At 38.8% G+C, this 25034-nt stretch overlaps 1 protein-coding gene across 5 annotated transcripts in view; it reads left to right on the forward strand.

Moving 5' to 3' along the window:
- Window positions 1–291: 291 nt before the first annotated feature.
- myo16 (myosin XVI) overlaps window positions 292–25034 on the forward strand; it is a 166552-nt gene continuing 141809 nt past the window's right edge. For 3 of the 5 annotated variants that reach the window (XM_039683120.2, XM_039683121.2, XM_039683122.2), the window contains exon 1: window positions 12428–12751. In XM_039683120.2, the coding sequence (XP_039539054.2) occupies window positions 12724–12751 (28 nt within the window). In that variant the 5' untranslated portion in view covers window positions 12428–12723. Of the gene's footprint in view, window positions 526–12427; window positions 12752–25034 lie in introns of those variants that run through there. The other 2 variants (XM_039683123.2, XM_089133334.1) reach the window with 2 other exon arrangements.

Consider the following 25034-nt stretch of genomic DNA (forward strand, 5'->3'; position numbering starts at 1 on the left):
AATGTGGGGTCAGAATGAGGAGTCTATTTTGGTGTGTATGTGTTTTTGATGTGTGCGATGATGAGATTCGACCCTGCATGAGGAGTGTAGGGGGTCCAGATTAGTGGCTGGATAAAACACTCTGTCTTTGAGTGCCTCGGGGGTTTTACCTCTTAAAGAGCCCGACTTTTGAATGAGAATACCCCCCTACACACTCCACAACACACACAACCCACGTGCTGACAGAGGATTGGGGGGCGACTACACTACACCTTACAGAGAGGGAGGGTCGGACATGCTTAAGGATACGCTCACAAGCAAGAAAACAGTGTCACGGAATTGCCAAACCAAAACCACGCCGGCCAGAGTTTCCATGGCAACGCCAAACTGATGAATGAACGATATCATGGTGACTGGGAGGTGAGAGAGTGTGAAATTGATTTGGTGGAGCAAAGCGGAGGCGTACACGGGCAGGCACGTTTTTCTCCGTCTCCCTACCTTTTCTCTTCTGTTCACCCTTTCCTCTCGCGCTGGACGGGATTGCTGGTAGGATGTGTTCTTCAGTGTTTTGTATGTCTGTTCATGTGTTGCTCTAAACTCTTCAGCTTTTTTACATCCTGGAGACATTGAAGGTTGAAGAGTAAATGGGTGCATGAGGAAAGAGGAGTGGTTGAGTGCAAGAGAATGAATGTGGTGAGATCAAGCTGGCGGGTCAGGCAGAGTTAGAGGACTGATTTGAAGTGCAGTTGGCTCAGCTCTAAATATACCATGTGTAACGTGAGGGGTGGCGTGTGTGTGTGTGTGTGTGAGGATGAGATCACTGTGGGGACTTTAGACCCCAAAAATGCCATTGGACTGTGTTGATGTCATGTCGTCATCTAATTGCTCCAAGGTCATGAATAATAGTGGAGATGTATGTGTATGAATGTTATTCTTTTATAACTTGCATCTGAGGTACTCCAGGACACTGATTATAAGAGCTTATTATATCTGTCTATAAATGCATGTAAGCTGGTGTATTTGAGCATGTGTAAACACCATGTGCACATTATGCGAGCCACCATTTTCCCACACGTTCTCCTTTGCCAGCATATAAAAGGTCTGTCAATGTCATGTGGGGCTGTGGGAGGTGTGTGATGTATGTTTATTATGTCTGCTTTCTCCTCTCTATGCTTCTCCGTTACACATTAGTACGTCGCGGGAAAAGACACTCGCTCAGCCATTACAATGTGCTGTTTGCTACTGATTAATGACAAGCATCAACCTCTATGACCATTGCAGGAGCTCCAATCAGCAGGGGTTAAAGGTCATGGCTAAGACAATCAAGATGCCTGATCTAGCCAGTGTCTGGATCAATTGTTTTGCACAACACTTTATGGATAAAAGTGTGATGTTTGTTTAGGGGCACTTTGGTGACTTAAGTATGCATCAGGCACTATAGGCGTCATTAACACGATCAGAACAAATTTCCCTGTAAACTGTTCAGGAAAATATTCATGTGTAAATTGACGCATTGAACTGATTGTTTGGGTTTTTTTTTTTACATTTCACACACATTTGTTCTACTCGTGTTTCACGAATGAGGCAGTTTGTGCAAATGTATGTATTATTACTCATAATGCCAGAGTTTGGCAAATGCTCTGCTGCATTTGTTCATCGGTGCTACGGTATGATCAGCGTTTTTTGCTTCAGCTTTTCAATTATTCATGCTGCTCATTATGCATGTGGGTTCATTTAGCAGCTTCATTTGAATCTTTACAGCAACTCTCTGAAGACAGCGGAGCAGGGAAATATGCAGTTCTAGCAGAGCCTTTGTTAGAGATTTTTTTTTTTTTTTTTTTTACCAAATATTCACATTTTCCCCGTTTATATCCTGAAAATACTTAAGGATCACTAACATAGGGCAGAAAATGTTTTTTTTTTTTTCTTTGGTGTCTTTTTTTATGTCAGATTGCGGTAGATATTTATTAACAGTGTGTTTGTTGTGGAAGGACAAAGTGTGTGTAACTGGTGACAGGACTGAGTGAGCAACTTTATCATGAGGACACATTCTCAATAGCCCAAACTGTACAAATGTGGGTCTATATGTAGGATTATGTGTGAACACTGCCACTTTCAGGCCATGAGTGGAAGTGAAGTGTTGCTGTTTGACTGTTAATCAAGGAAGTCTATTTAATACCTAAAGAGAAAGCTGTATGTTAGGATTCCCATTCATCTATATGGCACTTGCTCAGCTACAAAACTCCCAGAAGTAAATGATTTGAAATCTCTTTGCTCATATAGATAGTAGTTCTAGAGATGCGCTAATCTATTAGTTTGTGTTTTGGGGACCGGATCCTGAATTGATTGCACAATTTTCAACATAGATAATAACATCTTTTGTGTTTCACAAACAAAATTTGAGCTTTTAATTGTGTATGGATTTTGTTATTTATGAATATTCGAAGGGTAATAACAAGTTTTTACTTGTGTCTGACCTTGACTAATTGAACAAAAGAAATGAAATTGAGAGTTCCATGTCCAAGAAGGCGGAGCCACAGAACCACACCTACCTATAATCGCCATAGACCAATGGTTGTTTGAAGGCATTTACCCACTAGAGGAAACTTTTCCAGATCGTGCGCTTTGGCAAGTTGTTTCAAACTCCCAAAATGAACTCCAAAGGAATTCCGCTTTGGTTTGATTTCGAAATGATCTCACACCAGTTCGTTCTTCGATTTCGCTTGAAATTTATATCAGGGCCTTTAGTTTGAAATGAACTATGTCCCAGTACCAGTGCTTGCTTTCACACTTATACTACATTATAATGCCAGGCTGCTGTACCAAGACAGTTTGTTGCTTAGCAACATGATCATTTTGTTTACACCAGAGGAGTGAGCAAGCCATAGATGTTTGTGTGTCTGTGTATCATCTGGTGCGCAAGAGTGTGGTCATACCCCTCTTGCCTCGCTCTGTTCCATTCTCTGGGAAGATATTCCCCTCCACCACAAGAGTGTCTTCTGAGAGATTCGTCTATTCCCATCTGTTTTTCCCTGAGTTGGAAAATGCAAAGAGTGTGTGCACGAGTGACCTACTGCCTCATGGGACTGAAAAAAACAGCACTATGTTTGGGTGCAGCTCCAGCTTTAAGCTCTAATGTAGGTCTGGAGAGCACGTTGGACATTCTGGCACGAGTCCTGGTATTAGTCATTTAGAATCCCATCCAGCCAGGATCAGACTCCTCCCCTTATCTCTGTCGTGCTCTAATTTTCCGTTAGGCTGGTGTCAAACAGTTGTGGCTTGAGGGACAGGTGGAAGTTTGAGAATGTTGACTGACTTCAGAAAGGGAGCAGCTGTCAAACTGGCTTCATAGCAGAACTGGAGTTGTCTCAACGGAGTAGAAGGGAAGAACAGAAGAGAGAAGAAAAGATAAACGGTAAGAGAGGATAGGTCAGTCAATGTGATGCTCACAGTACAACTGGCAGATGATGGGGAGGGTGAGATGAGCACATGAGACTATACCTTTGACCTTCTTTCTTTTTAAATGAGCATTGAGGGTATACGTTTTTAGTGCTCTTGCTCTTTGTCTTTCTCTCTCTCTCTCTCTCTCTCTTTCGTTCTTTCCATCTCTCCCTTGGCAGTGGCAGTTAATGGGCCAAATTAATCATGGATCTTTCAAGGCTTGTCTCCCTGCAGCTTGTGTTTGTGTGTGTGTGTGTGTGTGTGTGTGAGAGAGAGAGTGAGAGAGAGAGATCAAATATGCACGATTATGCTTACTACAACAAGGGAGGACAGAAATTTGTTTTACAATAACAGAAACACTGTAGAAAAAACTGTAAACCGTGGCTGTCAGGTGAAAACCTTGTATTGCCATTTTTTGTCCTTTTTTTCTTAAATCATTACTATTGGTCAGCCTTTACATCTGTCTGTGGGTTTTTCATATATCTAACCAATGAAAAATATCCTCAAACTGTCGGTATAAACACCTTAACGCCACCCCACCTCTACTGTGAGTGAAGTGCCACATGCAGTTTGGAACATCTCTGGTTGTTTGCAATGCAATGGTAAATAAGTAACTGGTTCTTTGAATAACTACTACACTGACTAACAGAAATCTTTAAAAGTGGTTTAAAAGTGACTTAAGTGTGAAAGGTGCTTCATGCATTACTACACTATCGACAATAGACCATTTTTTGCTCACAGAAATTTAGTTGAAATTGTCTGTGACTGCATTTTTAGATTAGAAAAGACTAATATAACATCCATAAAATGTATGAATTGATCAACAATTACAACAATATTCCTAATATATAATATTCTGGAATATTTCTTAATATATTGCTAGTCTTTCAAGTGATATACTAGAACTCTGATACAAAAGTGTCAACATCTGCTCAAACCAACGTTTAGTGTTTATTTAAAACTTATACAAATTATAATTATAATATGATTGTAAGTGCATAAATTTGGAATATTCCTTGGTTTTTAATCACAACTAACATAACAAATGGAGTCAGATACACAAATTATCTCAATTTTACCTCACTACGAGGAAATAACCTGATTTATTAATAAAGTCTTGTAAATGCAGTTTACTTGCATTGCAGAGTTATTAGTTTATATTTAAAGTGGGATTACGTGTTATTTCAAAAAGCTGATGTTAGGTCAGAAGTGTATTGGTGTGCGTGTAAACATGCTCATAGTGGAATGGTTAAATTCAACCTAAAAAAAAATGAGTTGGATATTTTATCCACTATGTTAAGCCATGATGGGGAATGTACAACTGAAATGATTAGTCCTTTTAACTTGCAGTCAGTCATACTTAATCTATCTTGATTTATCTCTTAATCCTTTATCACTTTTCACTCTGTCACTGTCAGTTTCTTTCTCATTCTGTAGCTCCATTGCTGTTCTGTCAGGAATTGCCCCTGTCTTTCCTAAGAAAAGCTGACTGTAGATGTGACAGAAGGGTGGTTCAGATTGTGCTCTTTGGGTGCAGTGAGAGTGTGAGTACTGCTCAATTAAACATTCAGAGGTGGCTCTAGTCGTACTGACTCCAGGCTTGCTGCCTTCACTGCATGGAATACAAAGTCGTCTTAATTGGTACCGCACATGATCCTCTTGGGACATTGCCTTTAGAAAAAGTTTTTGGCTTCACTACTTATATGAATGTGATGGTGTGTCTTAGTTTAGTTAAGATTAACAGTGTTAAGAAGAGGCTAATTACTCACAGTCAGCTAAAAGTGACAGTGACTGACTCCACTTGGTGCTGATGAATATTGAGCTGATTTTTTGAGGGATTAAGGAAAAAACAACTTTTAATACTGCTTGATACTGAGATTAGTGTGTGTGTGTGTGTGTGTGTGTGTGTGTGTGTGTGTGTGAGAGAGGATTAACCTGGCTGAAATCTGTATTCTGGGCTATAAGGGTGAAATAATTTTCTAAATTTGTCAGGTTTGATCAGATCTTTGATAGATTTTCAAAGTTGTTGTAGCACTTTATAGCAAATTGACAAGACAAGCAGGGCTATATATCGTTTTTGATTTACTGTATACTGAAATATTCTATTCTTATTGATTTTGGATAGACAGAAATTCCGATCACAAGGTAATTATGATAACACTTTATTTTGATTTTCCAGTTTAGAAAAAGAGTTAGTTGACATGTTGTAAAGTTACTTATAGTTGAATTTCTAAGTGGACCATTGAAATAAATGGTTATTGAGAGTATGAGTGGTTCTTGGTCGATGGATCAGATTTTATGCCATACATCATATGGCATTTTGTGTTCACAGACCTTGCTTTTCACTATTGTATATCACTTTTGCTTGTCTCTCTTTATTTCATCTCTCCAATCACAAACATCTGATACACTGCATCAGACTGACCTCTATTGACTCTCAGTCTCAGTCGTGACTACTTTATCACATTTCTCAAAATGGTCATTGAACCAGTCAAGCTTATTTGAAGACTCAGCCGTTTAATCCAATAGTGAGTTTGATCATCAAAGTGGGACAGAGTCATAGTTCACATTAGCAATAAATGGATTTTGAAATCTGTAGATTTTTTTTTCTTGTTTTAACGCTTGTTTTAGCACTAGGATGATGGTCACATTTCTGTTGTGAGAAATGTTAAAACCATATGTAAAAGTGGCCTATGTGTGGACATTAAACTAAGTATCCAGAGACATCAGTGGTGTTAAGACATCACAGTATGAGATAACAATGGAAATTGAGAGCAAACCACATATTCGGGGATGAAGGAGCAAGTGAGAAGACAGAAAGACAGATAGGGGGCTTAAGAGCGATAAAAGGAAGAGATAAGGGTAATCCACAGCTTAATGGACCACTAGATTATAAGTCTACTCAACTGTTTGTGTGACCTGTAGCTCTACAATCTCTAATAAAACCTCTTTGAAGGATTTCAAATACATTTTTTTTTTTAATCAGCTTCGCATGCGAATTAAGTATTGCGCTTGACAGACAAACTGTGTATTTCACTACACAGTTTACTGAGGGTAACGTTTTAGAAGATTTTCATTTGCCAGTTTACTGGTTGGGAAAATTAACCCTTAAATTATGCTAATAGAATTCAGCAGTTAAATTTGGGGGGAAAGACATATTTAGTAGTATAAATACAACACAGGGGCTGAATAATTAATGTCATGTAGAGATTGCATCACATGTTTAATTCAGTCCTTAAACCCTGGCCCTTCCAGAGGCGCTTACCCTCCCCAGGCCATGAATGCTGCCGTAATTGAAAGTGCTGGTTCAATATGGCTGAACTGATTCATTAGTATTTGTGAGATCCTTGTCACAAGCTGTTTTAATTAGTGAAAAATGCTTCCGCAGGGTCTCATCAACAGCTTTTATAGCTGTGGTGTGTGAATATAAAAGCAAGATAGCGAGGTAAGATACACATGCAATAGGCACCATGAAATACTGCTTGGAAATGCCACATTATTTAGATGAACACTTTAAAGGTGTTACAAAGGTTTTGCCTGAGCTGTCAAAAACCCAGACCAGTAAAGTAAAGCCCTATGCTTATTGTCACACACACACAAAAAACATGTCAAATTATTTATAGGAATGCTACTGCCTCCTGGTGACAGATGCTTGATACAATTTATCATGGTGTGTTTTTATTACAGGATGCAGATGCTTAAAAGTAGGGTAGGCAGTTTTCGGAGAGGCTAACAATAAGATCCCACCCTCCCTTCAGAGTGTCTCCAAGTCACGCGTCCTTCAAAACACACGACCGCGTACAGCAGGAAGCAAACACTTGTGTTGCCACTGAAACATAAATTTAAGTAAATACACTGTTCTACTGTTCTAAGCATAAAGTCACGGGTTTCCATCTTTTCCAAATTACAGTAGTTATGGCGTGACCGCAGCATTAGCTCGATGTTTTGGTTCAGGAGGAACTGTAAAAGGTGGCTGCTGTTTTGGTTGTGTTGCTCGGTGACTGACGTCTGTCCAGCACAGTCCAGGACTCTGTATAGCATTAAACAAGCTGATGACGTGTGATGTCTGCGCCATTCTCTCGCATCCCTCGGCCTCGCCCTGCTCGCAACACAAAAGCACAAATTGTGTTTTCCTCACATATCTAACCATGTAAGTTCATATTTAGTCAAATATAAATGACACATACAGTCATCTGATATTTTATGTGAGATTGGAACACAATTCAAAACACTACTTGTGGACCTTTTTATTTTTGATTTTTTTAATTCTTCATAGTGAAAAACATCAGAATGCTGGTTTAGCGGAACATCCGAGATGCTCTTTTCCATTTTTTTTTCTTTCACCACATTTAAACAGTAATCAGTAGTTCATATTAATTGTGATCTAATATTCCAAGTCTTCTGAATACATGTTGTTACTTGATAACCTTCAAAATCACTTGTAAACTGGGTAAAGGATTCCTATAACTGTAAAACTAAAATCAGTTTGCTCTTTAGCTCAGTTCTGAACTTGGGTTTAGTGACTCTCAAAGGTTTTGATGTTGTGGTGGCATGTCCTTCGTACTCATGATCAGTGGTGGGTTTATTACTGTAGTGACTTCTTTACCCAGAGACTGACATCTTTTGATAAGACATGTTTTTCCATCTTAGTCCTGACAGCTCAAAACATAAGCCGAGACACATACCTCATATCATCTTCTGGAAATAGGGTAATTTCTCTCTCTCATACAGTATGCTTGCTTTCTCTATTTCTGTTCCTCCCTTTCTCTCTTGACATTTACCTCAAATGACACTCTTCTCTCCAATCCTTTATTGGTCTGACAGAGGAGACCTGCCTCCCTCCCTTTCTCTCATCTGCAACTTGAAGGTCTGACATTTCTCATAGCACACAGACGGAGGAAAACATCACATCTCATTTCTCGGTTGTGACTCACTGGCGTAGACAGTACTCTTCTGTGACCTTTGACCATGGTGGACTCAAGTGCACTGATTGACAGAGACATGTCAGGATTCCGTGTGCATCTTTTGTCATCTGTGAATTACATTATGTTTTTTATTTATTTTATTTTTTTGGTGAAAAAATAAAAGGAAAAAAAATTAACAATGCATATAGCCAAGCTTGTGAATTTACTTACCCATCTTTTTTTCATAGGTGTTCGTACTCCTTTGATAATCTGTGGGATGTTTCAAAATTGTTTTTTAAATAAGAGAGACAAAAAATGATTTTTTTACAAGAATGATCCTGTTCGAAAGGAATCATAAACAACAATAATCAAAGCTACAGTCATTGTTGCTTGAGTTAGTACACAAATGGGAACATTTTTGAATCAAGTTGTTTTGTCTTGTGGGGTTGAGTGGATGGGCCCTTCTCAAATTCACTGCTCTCTAACTACTGGGTGGATTCTGGCTGGTGGAAGAGGATAGGGTGATGGGTCATTTGTGCCCTCAAGTGATGTATAATCTCTATTGCTCATCCATGAAATGTGACCTTCTTGGAGATCACATCCAATGGGAATATGTCTTACCACTCTTCGTTTTTCAGTCATTTTCAATCTTATGTTCTTCTTCCTTTATAGTAAATCTCTATTGTGTGTACAGACTTCCATCCATCCATCCATAAAACCCACCCAATCCATGGCAAAAAAGAGGAATAGCCGAAATAGTTTATATAATAAATAAAATAAAATGTCAAAAGTATATCAATACAAATATTTTAATAAAAAAATACTTTTCTTACCCAATATTTGTGTATTTTTATGGGATATTATCTGCATTAGCTTAGCAAAATGCTTAAATTCTACTAATTTTGTAAATTTTAGTTTTAATCTCACTTTTTTAAGGAGTGTTACTTGTATGACAGAAAGGGCTGCTCCCATAGAGTATTCCAAATCAGTCAACGAGGTTCCATGTCAGGATGCTATAACAGACTGCAAAGCAACTCACTATTTCGTAGAGGAAAAAAAAATCTACATGATTTTATTTAAATTTTTGGAGAATAACACTTTCCACTCCTTATTTTATTTAGCTTTAAGTCTGACACATTTCATGTTTCCGTCAAATCATCTCTGTCGCGTGTTTCTCTAGTCACAAAGTGAATATATCAAAATAAAAAGCTGCATTAAATATTCATCCAGTACATTCCTCGGCCCACTCGTTCATCTTTTTTTTGCCTTCATATCTCTATCTGTCATCCACCCTTCCATCTGTCTTTCCCCCATACAGCTTCTTTTCCATTCCTTCTGCTCAAGGGGGCTGGGTTGCGCATCTGCTGCGAATGATAGCAAAGAGAAAGACGCATCCTTTCAAATAAGTCCCTCACCAAATAATTATTTATTACATTTTTTATTTAGTGATGTGGTCATAGTGATAGAAATGCTTCCACACAAACAACCATGACTCTGACAAGTTCTTTTAGAGCATATGTGTACGGTCCATGAAAATGAGTTAAATTTCTCAGTAAATGTGGATTAGAGTCTTGTGAATTAATGTGATTTGGGTTTTATGATGCTTGGAATCATTTAAAACTCCTCCAGATAGAACATTGTTTCAATATCCATCTATGGCTATAATATCCCATTTTCCTGCACATGAATCCCGGCACACCGAGCACATGCAAGAAGAAGAGGGTTAAATCTCTGACCTGGATTCACATGACAGGCTTTATTTTGGTCTTTATTTCTTTTGCTCTCGCAGTGTTTTTTTTTTTTTTTTTAACTCTAAAGTAGAGTTTATGTGTGGGTTTGTTTGGAGGTGTTTGGCAGGAAGACAAAGATATGCATTCATGATCAGTCATACCCACATACACTCCGACACGCATTGAACCAGATTCACTGATCAAAATGGAGATGGAAATGCAATGTAATCAGACTGATGTGCTTTACACAACCTCACATTCACACTTCACATGACATTTGCAGACTTTGCATGTTTTTAATTTCCTGGCCCTATGCATGAAGGTGTTAACCCAGAGCAGAAGGGAGAGGAAGCTTGTCCGAGGTAATTTGTCGCCAGTTAAACACTATCGCTGAGCAGTTAAGCTGTCAGGACTCACACCCGTCAACACTGCGAGCAAGCAATGGGATACAACTAAATACGCCCTTTCTCATAAATGACACTGCATTCTGGGGTTTTTTTGTTTCTTCTTTCTGTCTGTGCTGTTTATTTAAATTGTTTATGCACAATATATGTTTCAAATAGAAGTCTCGCTGTTTATTCAGCATCACATTGCGTACTGATTGATAACTTATGTAAAATCTGTCTCCCATGAGCACAGAATTGTGACAAATGTTGCTCTAGTCTAGAGTGACGTAAAAGTTGCATGAATTCAGATTTGACTGTTCAGACTGAGGTCACATTGCAAAACATCTGACTTGTATTGGATTAGTACCACATATGGAGGTGGCAAAAATTGGAATTGAAAATATCAGGGATCAGTTGCATAAATATCCATTACATTAAGACTGTGTCTTCAGAATGACCAACCAGCAGTTAAATAGGGGTAATCAATTTCCCTCAATTCCCCCAAATCAATTTTGGTTTTAAATTAGATCAATCTATATGTTTATGTATCTTGAAAAAGTTATTAACAGTCTTAAAGAAAGAAAAAAAGATGACTAACTTGTAAGACTAGTGTTAGCAGTTTATGGAACCTGTATTCCATGTGGTTTATGCTGTTCACATCACTTTCATGAGAAAAACAATTTAATATGAGCAAAAGAAAAATGGATTTGAGCCACATTTACCTGTAGTGTAATACTTCCACAGCATGCAGCCAGACCAGTCATGTATGTGAACAGGACCCTTTACTGGCAAATTGGTTCCAGCAATTTACCAGTAAGGGAAGTTGTAACATTGCAGTGTGAACGCGGAATGAGGATTACCGGTATGAGCATGTATGAAGTCAGAACTTGCTGATCGATGTGAGAAGTCTGCTTTGGGGCGATCATTCTTATGAAGATGATGTGATTACTCAGCACTGTTTAAAGTAGCCTAAACTTTTAATAGTTTTTGTAAATATGCGCAAGATGATCTTTGAACGTTGCACCACGTTTCGCAGCTTTTTCAACGTGTCGTGCTCGAAACCTAGCCTTCTTTTCCATTCATCGTTTTTAAGAGCAATAACGTCATCTGTTTGCTCAATTCGCCATCACTCAGACGTCAAAAATGTTTGTCAAGTAGAACAGATAGTGAAACTAAAGCGCTGGGGGCGGATGAAGATAACGGCGTGGCATTTAAAGATTTCGATGACTGACATCACAGAATTTACTGCTATTTTGGGGCTGATGTGTAAATGGCCTGTAATAGGCCTAATCATTCTAGCAATTTTATGGTAATTTACCGGAACTGAGAAATTGGCTATTGAGATGAGAGGAACTTGTGACACTTATGTAAGGAAAGACAAAAATTGGTGTTTGTATTCTTCAGTACGTTAAGTTATTACTTTATATGGTAACATAAGAGCTGGTCCCCAGCAAACACAGAACGTTCCCCTAACGTTCCCGAATGGTCTGATGAGGATATTTTTTTGGGAACCAAACAAGAACGTTATAGGAACGTTCCATGTAGGTTATTTTTAGGTTCCATTTTTATAACGTAAGGAGAATGTTCTGGGAACGTTCCCTTAACCTTAAGGGAAAGTTCTAGGAACGTTCTGGGAACCAAAAGCTAACGTTCCCAGAACGTTCCCAGAACCTAAATTTGTTTGCTGGGTCTTAAATAGACTGCTTTATTGAAATATGTTAGGTTCTCATTTCCCGCGTCGTATCTGTCGCTCCCAGCACACAGTTGTCTGATAGCCGCACTGCAGTAACTTACCTCAGCCTCTCTCTCCCTCAGTCTGAACCCAAATTTCAGCTTGCATCCCTCCCCTCTTCCCTCTCTCCTTCCCCAAACCTCCTACCTCCTCTCATCACTTCTCTTCCATTCCTCCTCAGCACTGTCTCTCTTTACCCCTCTATCAGAAGCGAGAGCGCGCGCAAGGGGTGTGTGTGTAGCGGTGGGCGGGGTTAAGGACGCGTCAATCAGCGGCGCTACAATAGCACGTGTGGTGGTCATGGTCATAGAGTGGCTCGATTGAGTTGACGCGACTGCAGGATGGATAGAGAGAGAGCGTGAGCGGTTACCTTATCCACCGCTCCTCCTTCACTACTACCACAACCGCCTCTGCAACCTGATCTCCCTTTAATAATGCACGGGGAGGTAAAGCGAATTTCAGAGACCGGGCTCTGAATGATGTATAGCGCCGGTTACTACAGCACCGTATCGGAGAGCACGAACCTGTAGCTGTGTGATCTGCGGAGAAAAATGTCACACTATCATTTCATCAAATGCTGTAAGTAACGAGCCGCGAGAGAGGCGTCTTTCCGTATGCATCTGCCAATGATGTCATTTCGTCAGTGATGTCATTTGTCAATGATGTCATTTTGTGCGTTTGCTGGAGAGAGTGATTGAGAGGGAGGAGGAATTGTGTGTGATTTAGGGTGTGTATCTGATGCATGCATGTCAAATTCATGGGTGCTAATGCATGCGTTTAACGCACAGCACATGCATGCATGTATCCTGTGCATTGAGGCTGGATGATGAGATGTCATCATGATGATGGGTTGGCTTTGGCGACTTTTTGTGCATGCGTGTATGTGTGAAGTTGCAGGAGGATGCGGCAGCAGTGTAAAAGTTGACTGGTGACTGCTGCAGGTGTGTGTAGGGACCTCCTAGGAGTCTGCCTACTTTCAGACAGACGGCTGGCTGGTGACAGTCTGACAGCCTCTGCAGGATCCCTCTCTCTCGTGTATCTTTGTATTTGTGGTGGTGGTGGGGTGTGTGTGGTTGTTTACATGAGAGTGTCAGGTAGAATAATGGAGCGAGGGAAGGGATGTTGGCTCAAACGGATGTTGCAGTGGTGGCTGGGAGGATGGAGATGCTGATGTAGGAGAAGGTGGTAATCAGGAAGCGTTTGTGTTGCCAGCTGCAGATGAAAGGCAGTTGTTAAACTCGTCCCTTTGCCACCCATCTCATTTCATCTTTATTCAGATAGTCTAATTCTCCTTCATCTTCATTGCTTGTTTTCCCCTCTGTATGTTTTGCTCATTTGAACACACACCCACACACCACCTCTGTTGCTTTTAGTGGCTTATTTTTGCTTTTGCTTCATTTTGTTTAATTATTTGAATTTTTATTAATGGCACTTTCCATGAATAGAGTACAGAAAAAAATAGCTTTTGCACAAACTATGGAAAATGTTGTTTGTCAACCTCACAATGTCAGAGTCAAATTAATATTTAATATATATATATATATATATATATATATATATATATATATATATATATATATGAAGAGTTCAGATGCAAAAGCCTCTAAGTGCCATTTGAAATTTTCTTCTAAAATGATAATTTTTATCAAGCTTGTATATTTAAGTTCAGTGATTTCACTTAAATGGCAATGATAATTACCTATTAATTGTCTTTTAAGTGAAATTACTGAACTTAAATATACAAGCTTGATAAAAATGGTCATTTTAGAAGAAAATTTCAAATGGCATTTAGAGGCTTTTGCATCTGAACTCTTCATATATATATATATATATATATATATATATATATATATATATATATATATATATATATATATATATATTATGACATTTGTAACCCTGTGAGCATTTCGTGCATGTCTATGTAACCAGTAGATCTATCCAAAATGTAGTGGTGGCTGCTTGCTAGTTTGAATCAAATGTTGGTTTGCTGTTATTGATGAACTTATGTTCCCATAAATTAAAAACAAATGTTTATATATATAATAAAATAAAAATATGTAATTGTCATGTTTCCAACAAAACATCCAAATGATCTGCACAAAATGCTTGAAAAAAGCCAAAAGTGCCTTGAAACGCTAAGCACTATTCTTTCCTCTCAAACAGGAAGACAAGGCGGGACATATTGAACAGCTCCTCCCTTTTTTTAACATGGCAAATGGCGTATAATTTATATCACAGCTCGGCCATAGCCATCGAGCTTGTTAAAGCCGCAGTTTCCTGCTAATCTCTAACCGTTTCTCCTCCATATTGCTTTAAACAATATAGCATTTTCTGCAGAATTCAAATGGATCCGATACATTTTGTGGTATGATCCACTCTGCTATTGTGTCTCTGGACCGGAGCCGACTGTGCTATCTCTACAGCAGTTTGCGCGACACTAACATAAAACCATTAATTCGCCCCAATGGAAAGTATATTTACATTGTCTGACTCTGAATCGTTCCCTATCCCAAGACCCCTATATAGTGCACTATATGCCATTGTAGAAAGATAGTAGAAATGTAGAAAATAGTAAATGTGTGAACAATTGACCAATTTTAGCCACAGCTTCAGATTCTAGAGAGCATCACTGATGCATCTGAGAGATTGTAAGTTTTGAATGATTATTTTGTTATTGGTTTGGAGCAACTACCTTATAACAGGAAGAGTAACATTCAAAGTAAGGCCATGGTGGGGGTACAGACATTTGACATATTTGAATTAGCATAGTTCATGTTCGTTTCTATAGCTAGGTATTGGTTGATCAGACAAGTGATGCACTGAAATTTCAGCAACCAAAAAAAAAAAAATATATATATATAATATATTTCTATATTAAAAAAAAAAAGATTTATTTACAAAACATTTTTGTGGCTAAATTAAAAACGTTTTCAGGGTTTCAGTAAAAAAAAAACTCTATCCAAGTTCTCACAATGAAAAAAAAAATGTATTTGCACCTCTAATACTTGAAAATATTACAGTGTACTGTATTCATGTACCTTCTGCTATCACTTACACCTCCCTTACTTCCTCTCACCTTTACTATTTCTTGTAGTGTTTGAGCAGAGATGGCCAGTGCCAGAGGCAAACTGTTAAGAACTGTGAGAATGCACAAGGTCGCACACTCCGGTGCAAAGCCAGCAGAACATTGTGTGTGTGTGTGTGTGTGTTTTTATGCGTGCCACTAGTGGAAGAAGAGCCCCCTCAAGGTTTGATATGTAGTAGAGGAGACAAGACGTGCATGCTTACTGAAGTCTTTCACATTCAGGTTTGTCTGATTCCATCTGTCTTATGAGGTGGGTAAAGGAAGGAAACCGTTACCAATTTAACGATAAACCACAATAAAATCAAGGGGGTAATCCATCGACCGGAAGTTGAAGCCGGCCGGGTGCTGCCATCTTGTAGCAGAACTTTACTTGAGTTAGCATTTCCACGACTCCCATTCATTTTGGCGTCACTTTTGTATACTGACTTTACATCTGAGGCGTTTGAAGACTCAATTTGTCCTTTACTTATTTCAAAAGAAACACGGCAAACACGAAACACGTGGTTTGTAAACCACGCGACTCTCTGTCGCACAGTAGAGATATTACTGTATAGACAGGAGGAGAAGTTCGCGGGCAATCGGGGAAACGTGGAGGCAAAATGACAAAATAGTTAATCAGAATACCTAGCAAAAGTTTCTCCTGCTCCTAGCTCATGGACAGCTCCTAATCAGCTCCTAATCTCCTAAACCTGTACAAGTTTTGGAAGGGAATGATTCAGATTTCTCATGCCACAGCCACTAGAAGACAGACGGGTTGCTCACGTCACATCTACGCCGTCAAGCTCTTGAGTCGGTTTGAGTCTGCGCATCAGACATGCATTTGTGGTTTTTCTTTTTTAAAAAGTCTTATTTTTCATAAACTTCACCTTTATTGTAAGCCGCGCTCTCCTCTGTCCTGAAACGATCGGTCGACTTCCTGAGTCTATGAAACCACTCAGTGGGCTCAGATTGGTTCGTTTGGGCCGGTATGTTGTGATTGGCTAAACTGTCGCTCACGTTGTCCGGAAGATTAACGCCCATTACCTTTACGGTCGAAACGTGCATGTCATGAGCTCCGGTCCAGATGTAAATATGTGTCGAACTGCAGTATCAGATTGAGGCAGAATCAGACCGAGAAAGCCGCGATGAAGAGAGTCAAACAGAACCTCACCACACATGGCTCTTACTAAACGTTTCAGAATGATAATTTGCTACATTTTTTTTTAACTTTATACACGTTTGTTTTACACAATAGCATCTGACTGGCAACAATAGCAACTGACTGGCTACTAATGTTAAACACAAACAGCGTTGGCAAGTTTACGTTCTTGATCAAATCGAAAATAACGTCATAAAGCATATAAACATGAAAAATACATTTACAACATAGTACTTATACAAAATTCAGGTCCATAATGTTTGTACGCGTTTGTCGTAGACACAAAATAGCATAACTAGTAGCCTAGTGGCTATGAAGCCAGCGCTGGCATTTTAAAAAAAATAAAACACAAGGCTACGTCTGGAGGCAATATACTTCATAATTTTTAAAAGACGATATCTCTGTTTACACTGAAATTTCAGCGCTGCAACTTTGCAGATAATGTTCATGCACCAACAGCAACATTACACACTATTTGAAATGAAAAAAGTGAAATCGCAATCAAGGTCTTTCTTGATTAGCTGTTGGATGTCATTAGTCATGCTCAAAATTTACAAGTGTGTGATGGCAAGTTGGAACTAAACTCTGCCCTCCAGGACCTAGTTTGGACACCCCTGGTTTATGTGAATAAAATTATTCAATCTGTAACTCAAAAAAACTGAATATAATCTGGGCCGTGAGTCTGTTGCACTATTATTTAATAAAATTATTATGTTTATGCCAAGAAAATATGCATGCATTGTGCTGCTAATTTTATGTTATTTGCTAGTTTTAAACATGAAATTAATTATTAATGTGAAATTATTCCAGTGCAGTTTAACAATAATATAGAGAACCATAATGATTTTGGTCACTATAATTGTGATATGAAAATTACTAGTATTTTATCTCTACAGTGCATCCTGTGTTCAAGAAACTGAGTGTGTTTATGTTAGAAAGGCACAGAGAGAGTGCACTCTGTCTAATTTATGCTTTCTTATTCCCATGCCTCTTATATTAACATAAGCTCATAAGATATTCCAGTGTAAATCAATACCTGACAGCCTAGAAGCAGAGACAGAAGCTACCAGGAGTAAGCAGGAAACATCACACATCTCCCTCTTTATACCACCATTCCTGTCATTCACTGCCTCTCCATGACCCGTTCAATCGCATGAGTGACATATTTTGCAATCAGTCTGAGGTGTCACCAACTCCCTGCACCCATGATGCACTGCTTGTGTGTGAATATTAGTACTGTACAAAATAGGCTACATCTGACAGCAGTAGTAAATAGGTTTATGCCACAAGTTTTATGAGTAAACCGTATACAATCAACAGATTAAAATGATTTGGGGGAGGCAGGTCACACTTAACGTGTTTTTGCATTCCATCATGCTGCTTTTCCACTGATTTTTCCACGTAGACGTGCACGTGTCGTGCAACCGCACTTGCACTTGCATCTTTTTTAGCAAGTTAAACTTCTCAAGTTAAACTTTTCAAATCTTCTGACCTTGCACCTTGCATTCACAAAAAAAACATTCCATGTGAAAGGCCTGAATTTGACAAGGGCTAAATAGTAATGGCAGAGCATCTCCGGAATGGCAAGTTTTGTGGGGTGTTCCTGCTTTGCAGTGGTTAGTACCTACCAAAAGTGGTACTAGGAAGGACAGTGTTGAACAGCTGTTAGGGTCATGGGGCAAGTGAAGGCTATCCCCATCTGGTCAGATCACACAGAAGAGCTACTGTAAATTGGTAAAAAAAAAAATGCTGCTCATAAAAGAAAGGTATCACAGTTTTCTGCGTAGCCTGCAGACTGGCCAGAGTCCGTGATGACCACTGTCCACCGCTGAAGGCTCCTACAAGGAGCATGAGAGCACCAGAACTGGACCGCTTGAAGAATGTTTTCTGATCTGATGAATCATGTTTTATTTGAGATCACATGGATGGCTGGGTAAGTATGTCATTTATCTGGGAAAGAGATGGGAGCAGGATGCAGTATGGGAAGGAGGCAGGCCTTTGGAAGCGCTCTGGACAATGACTGTTCTTTTGGGGAACTTTGTTACTTTAACTCGTTGTACTACCTAGTTAAAGTTTTCAGACCAGACAACGGTGTTCCCTGATGGCAGTGGCCTCTTTCAGCAAGATAATGCACCATGCCACACTGCAAAAGTTGTTCAGTGATTGTTTAAGAAACTTGACAAAGAATTCAAGGTGTTGCCTTGGCCACCAAATTCCTGATTGAGCATCTGTGGCCGGGATGGGCAACTTCAGTCCTGAAGGGCTAGTGTCCTACAGGATTTAGCTCCAACCCTGATGAAACTCGTTGATTAGCTTGTTCAGGTGTGTTTGAGTAGGGTTGGAGCTAAACTCTGTAGGACAGTGGCCCTCCAGGACCAAAGTTGGATTTAAAGGATCTGCTGCTAATGTCTTGTTGCCAGATACTAAATGACACGTTCAGAGGTCTTGTGGAGTCCATGCCTTGTAGGACTGGGACAATAAATTGATGCATCGGGAACCAAGAATTGATTCTGAGTTTTTTTCCGAACGTTTGTGATTGTCCCTCGATTCGATTCTGAGCTTAGTTTGTAACAGCAGATTGCACTGCGTGCTTTAGAAACAGCCATACTCTGCTCGCACCCAATTCCTTACACAACACTTGAACCTTCTATAAAATAATCATTCAAAAGGTTGAAATGAATTACAGTGATGTTTGCAGTGGGCTGTTTAGGTTAATCTCGCATCATAAAAGCATTCTGAGGTGCAAGTACATTATCAGACTCAGACGAACGTGCGAGCGCTCTTCTTCGTGAGCATTTGAGCATTCGGATAAAAACCAGCCTAGAGTGCCATCTGCTTTTAAACACTAAGCTCAGAATCGATCCACGAATCAAGACCCTAACCCTAACCCACACATCAGAAATGTTTTTATAAGGGGGACATATATTTGTACCACATCTTTACCCTCATTGAAGATGCTCCTCTTATCCAATATCTCTGTTTACTTTTAACCTCCCACCCAAATCGAATATCCCATTGACCTCTGTGTTTTGAATGTTCTTGTGTAATTTCTTGTGTGATTAATTAACAGTAAAAAGTTGCTCTTTTTTTTTGTCTGAGTTTTTGTATGAGCGCTTAGTCATGTCTGCTTCATTATAGATACAAAATATCTTTCAGCAGAAGGCTACGTCTATAACAAATGTCTGTGTGTGGGTGTGTGTGGGTGATGGCTGTGTTTGACTTAATGCACTCCTTTTATAAAACAGTTATGGACTCTCTCAGCATAGGCCATAAAGAAGCCAGTAAGAACCAGACAGCAGTGAATGAGGTTAAGAAGATATAGAGCTGGAAATCTTGGTGAAAAAAACAGGGGTGGATGTAATTCTAAGGTGGCTGTAAAAAGGAAAAGAAAGACAGCTGATGGCTTTGTTAGACAGAGAGGGAGTTTAAAAGAAAGACCGTCACCGCAATGGAGGACGGCTAAAGAAAGAGATGAAACCGAGACTGGATTGAGAGATGCAGGACTGGAGTTCATTCCTGGTTCATTAGTCTCATGCTGGGACTGGCAATACAGCAGCATCCCATTTGTGCTTTTTGGCTCATGCTGCTGTTCTACTAATGCCCAAAGCTGCTTTCTGTTCCTCACCACTGGGAATGTATTGAACTCATTTTGCAGATAGACAGTCATACAGTAATTTTACCTTGGTTTGCACCACTTTTTAAACCGGTATACTATTTAATATGATTTTAAATTGCAACAGTGGATCAACAGATGACATTGATCATGTTGTTCCAAACCCAGTTTTAATTTCTTCTGAGAAACGCAAAAGGAGATACTTTGCAGAACGTCCTGGTTACTCTTTTTCCATGAAATGTAATTTAAAGTGAAAAGGGGCTGTCGAACACGCACACGGACACACGCACACATACACGTATTATAAAAACAGTACATACAACTTGTGTATGTAATGTTCCAACTCTTATGAATCTTATGAAGCCTTCCCCCCCCCCAAAGTTTAGTTTATATTTTATAATATTGAAATTAGTTAAAAACATATATGCATTTAAATTAATTTATTTTCATTACGAATTATAATATGACTTTCTTCATACTTTAAGTTTAAATGCATGCATGCATACATACATACAAATTCTATATACCCTTCTGGTAAATATATATTTTAATATTATATATATAAAATATATTATAATATATTTTAAACTAATTTCAATATTATAAAATATTATACAGAATTATACGGATATTATACAGAAAATTCTAAGATAACAATGCATCCTTAAACACATTAGATGGAAAATGATGGTGCACATGGCAAAACATTGATTAGTTTGTATTTATCAGTCCTATTTTTGCTGATGCTACCCAACTATCTCAATTCATATTTGTAGTTTCAGCAACCTAATTTGTTAGCCAGCTATTTTTAACTACAACTAAACATGCAAACATAAGACGTTTAAAAAATAAATGGTCATCTATGGGTTAATTGTTTCTTTTACTCTGCCTTTAGCCTTGTAAAACCAGACACATTTTTCAGTGTACTCTGTAAACATGCCATTGTGCTTCTATCACAGCCACACGCAGTTGATTCCTAATGCCTTCTATGTCTTGACCTACATTCAAATTCTTGCTTCTTTTTTTGCCAAATGTGTTCAATGGAAACGTTGCAATTTATTTCTCAATTTTTGCTATTCTACTTTGCAAGAGAACCGCTGGCTTCTAATCTCCCTTCATAATTTCTCTAAATGGAATTGCAAGCCATTACCATTGCCAGGCAGAATATAGTGGGTCAGTATTCCTCTGCGTGCCTTTAATCCACATGATCTTCACTTTTGGCTGAGTTTGGATCATGCTCGTTTGATTCCGTGACTAAGAAATTGAAGCCCCTCCCCCCCCCCCCCCACAATATAAAATATAAAATATAGAGCTCCAAGCCTATGCCATACAGTCCTGTGATTTATACTGTATGCTGCATGTGCTACTGTCCCACATATCTGTGGCTCACTGATAGCAGGCTGATGGGGAGATGAAAGCTCACAGCTAATTCCCTTTGTTAATGGAATTGCGTTCATGCTTCCTCTGCGTGTGTGTTGGGAATGTTTCACTGACTTCAGCTTATGATTGAGTCTTGTGGATTGTGTTCAAGGCTTTAAACGAGGCGAATGTCTTTCACATCCATGTTGAATGGTGCTAGGAATCCCTATGCTCTAAGTCTGTCTGACATTGCTGTGCATTTGAAGGACAAATGTTCATGGTACTGCATTCAAATCTCAAGGCTTAGAAAGTGCTGGAATTATAGCACTTATTTGAGGAGCTGGTTTTGAATGTATTAGGTTAGAAGATAAAGGTGGCAAAAAGGGTTTTCTCAAACCTCTTGATGCTTTATATTGAGAATTACTGTAGCCTCTCTGTGGTGTTGGGTTTAAATGTACATTTATGATGGTTTTCACATGTAGTGACCAGGAGTGTGAAGACATAATCTGGTTCCTCCGGGGTTTGTGTCTTAGCTCTTCTTAGCTCTTCTACAGAAGCGTTCCAGGGTAGAGACAAAAGAAGTGAAGCTTTGGAACTGATTTTAGGGTAATTGGATCCTTTTTCAACCAAAGGCTTATTTAACTGCAGTGCCGGAGCTTCTTTTAAAATGTCTTTAATCTTCACTGTCTTATCAGAGTAGAGACTGAGTCAGCAGAAGAGAGGGAGCCTGGCTTCTGCTTTTCTCTATTAGCTTCAGAATGGAGAAAGAAACAAGGCTGGAAGGATGAATAATTCTGTTTTTGCATCCCATTCTGTTGCAGATCTTGGCGAGAGATGTTGAAATGGGGAAGGAAGTAGAATATAAAATATTTGTTCTTCTGGCAAAGTCACCAGAAACTGATGAAATGATGTTTAATGTAGAAGTTCATTGTGGGTGCTTTAAAGTAATGAAAAGTGACAGTAAATAAATACATGTGAAATGTTACAAAAGCTTTCTATTTGGGCTGGACGGTTAATTGAAAAATAATCAAAACCGAAAATCAACGGTTCATGTCTTTCTCTTACACTATGTGTATTTGTCTTTGTCCTGAGGCTGTATTTAGACTTAAAACTGCTCTTCTCAAGTTCACGCATTCCATATGCCACTTTGTTGAGCATCTCACCCCTCCCCTTGCATGTGCCCCACAGTGTAATACACATAAACCAGACAATATGCAAATCGCCTCAATGATGTATGGCATATGTGTTCTTCAGTGTCCGTTTGTAACAGGTGTGATGCTGTAAGCAGATAGTTATCTCTCACAGAGCAGATTGAAAGCATCAGTCATGCTCTCTGTCCTCCGCTGGTGTCTGATTATCATCACTGCTCAGAGTACAGCTCATCTCAACTCAGAGAAAGGCACAATGTTCTTCACACAAAAACAACAATTTCTTTTATAATAAAAAAAAAAACATCCAAAACATTTATGATTTGTACAAAAATGAAACGACAGATATACTGTACTAATTAAATGCGTATTTACTTTTGCCATATCCAGTTCTTAATAACTAGCTCAGCTAGCCAGTACTGACTAAGGGTTGATTTTTCCTCAAACTGTAGTCTTCTGGTATCTGATTGTAAACTTGTGATATTTGACTTAAAAAGTGTCTCTATGCTTTTAAAGTTTCCTAATTTTGTTTTGGATGTCTTCTATAATATAGCATTTAAAGTCTAAAGCATTTAAGATTCTCTTGAAAATACATTGCACATCACCTCATTTCTCAGAGATTATGAAAAGGTTTGTTTAAAGATTCAGTCTCTCTAAACTCATTGTTTCCGTGAACCTACTCTGCTCTGATTGGTCATAAGACCATGTCTGTTGTGATTGGTCTAAAGGCCTGTTCACACCAAGAACAATAACTAAACATATTGATGAAGATAGTTCTAAAAATCATTGTAAATATAAAAGATAAGAGTCCCACAGCTGTGTAACTATAACCATATAGAGGAGTGATATCGTAGAAATCACTTTCAGAACTTTTTTTTTCTTTTTTCTAGCGGACAGCCAATCAGAATCCATTCGAATTTATGGGCTTAGACGGGGAAAGACTGTGGAAAGTTCTAGACGGGGTCCAGAAAAAGTCAATCCTCCTTTTCAAGGATACTCTAAAGTAATATTTGTCTGTGGGAAACAATCGGTAAGTGTTAATGGAAATGAAATCATTATGCCAGGCTAGCAAAGGCCGTAAAATTCCTCCGGTATCCAGGGCTGGTTTCGACAACATTGTTTTACTTCCTTTGAAGTTGCTGTGAAAAAGACTAGGTGTTTAGATTTAGATATTTTGACTGGAAACAACAAGACAAAAAGGCTAAGTAAGAAAATAATGTTTTTTCAAGTGCAGTACCTCATTCATTTTTCTAAATAACATCAGATATTTTGAGGGCGGGTCAAAGATGTTGTTCGTTGGCAGTAAATGAAGACCATACAGCATTATGCAAATTTGCTAGATTGTTACTTGGGTATATAACAGGAAGTGAGACTGCAATTGCCGACCACTTTGGCAGTTCAGAATCGATTATTTCTTTTAGGAGACAATAACTTGAATTGTCGTGCACTTTGACCTTTCAAACTTTGCAGCCCTTTTACATTCATAAATGGCTATTCAACACTGCATTAAAAGATAATTTTCAAAAAAGCAAAAAGGCAGTTGAATAGAAAAAAAGTTTTGCTGAAGTTATCTTTCGTTTTGTGCTTTTGGGTTTCTGCAAAAAATTACAGTCGTTGTCTTTGAAGTTTAAATCATGTTAATGCATTTTCTTCACCAATTGACCTGGAGATCCAATAAAGCTCAGCAGCGGTGTTCCAATTTAATGGTTTAGAAGTCAAATTAGATTACTGAATCACTTTTTTCACTCACAGCTATAAAAGGTCCCCATAGTCTATTACATCAAATTGCCTTTTAAAATGTTATGTGCCTGACCTCTTATGTCCATAGAGACTTGGACTGTAAGGGTAGAGGACGAGATCTGTGGTGTTAGGTGGACCGTATGATCAGGTTGTGGAATGGACTTCAGCATCACCTTCCATGTCCAATCTGCCTTTAGAATATAGGATAGGAAAGATCCAACACTATCTCACGACCAAGCCGTACGAATTCGACGAATGATTAAAAAGTGGCTAATTCGTACTAATTCGTACGACCTCACTCGTACTAATTCGTACGATTTGTCTAAACCCACGTGATGGTTAGGTTTAGGGGCGGGGTAAGGGGTAGGTCATTCGTACGAATTCATACGAATTGGCCAATTCGTAAAATATGTACGATTTAGCAAAATCGTATTAATTCGTACGAGTGAGGTCGTATGAATTGTTACGAATTAGCCACTTTTTAATCATTCGTCGAATTCGTACGACTTGGTCGTGAGATCGGGTTGGAAAGATCGGGCTTCTATGGCAGTGTTTTACAATCTTGTTTCACTGTTGACCCTTCAATTACCCCTTAACCCACCCTTAAACCTCCTCATATCACCCTAAACTTACATGTATCCCATCACATTAGCAGCAAACGTGTTTCACAACATCAACACAACTATATTAGGCGTGACGGAACCAAATCTATTATTCTGTCCTCATATGCTGTTCATAGAATACAACAGAACAGATTGTTTCTGTCATGATGGGTT

Source organism: Pimephales promelas, chromosome 7 (genome assembly GCF_988280905.1).
Source record: "Pimephales promelas chromosome 7, fPimPro1.hap1.1, whole genome shotgun sequence".
NCBI classification, from domain to species: Eukaryota; Metazoa; Chordata; class Actinopteri; order Cypriniformes; family Leuciscidae; genus Pimephales; species Pimephales promelas.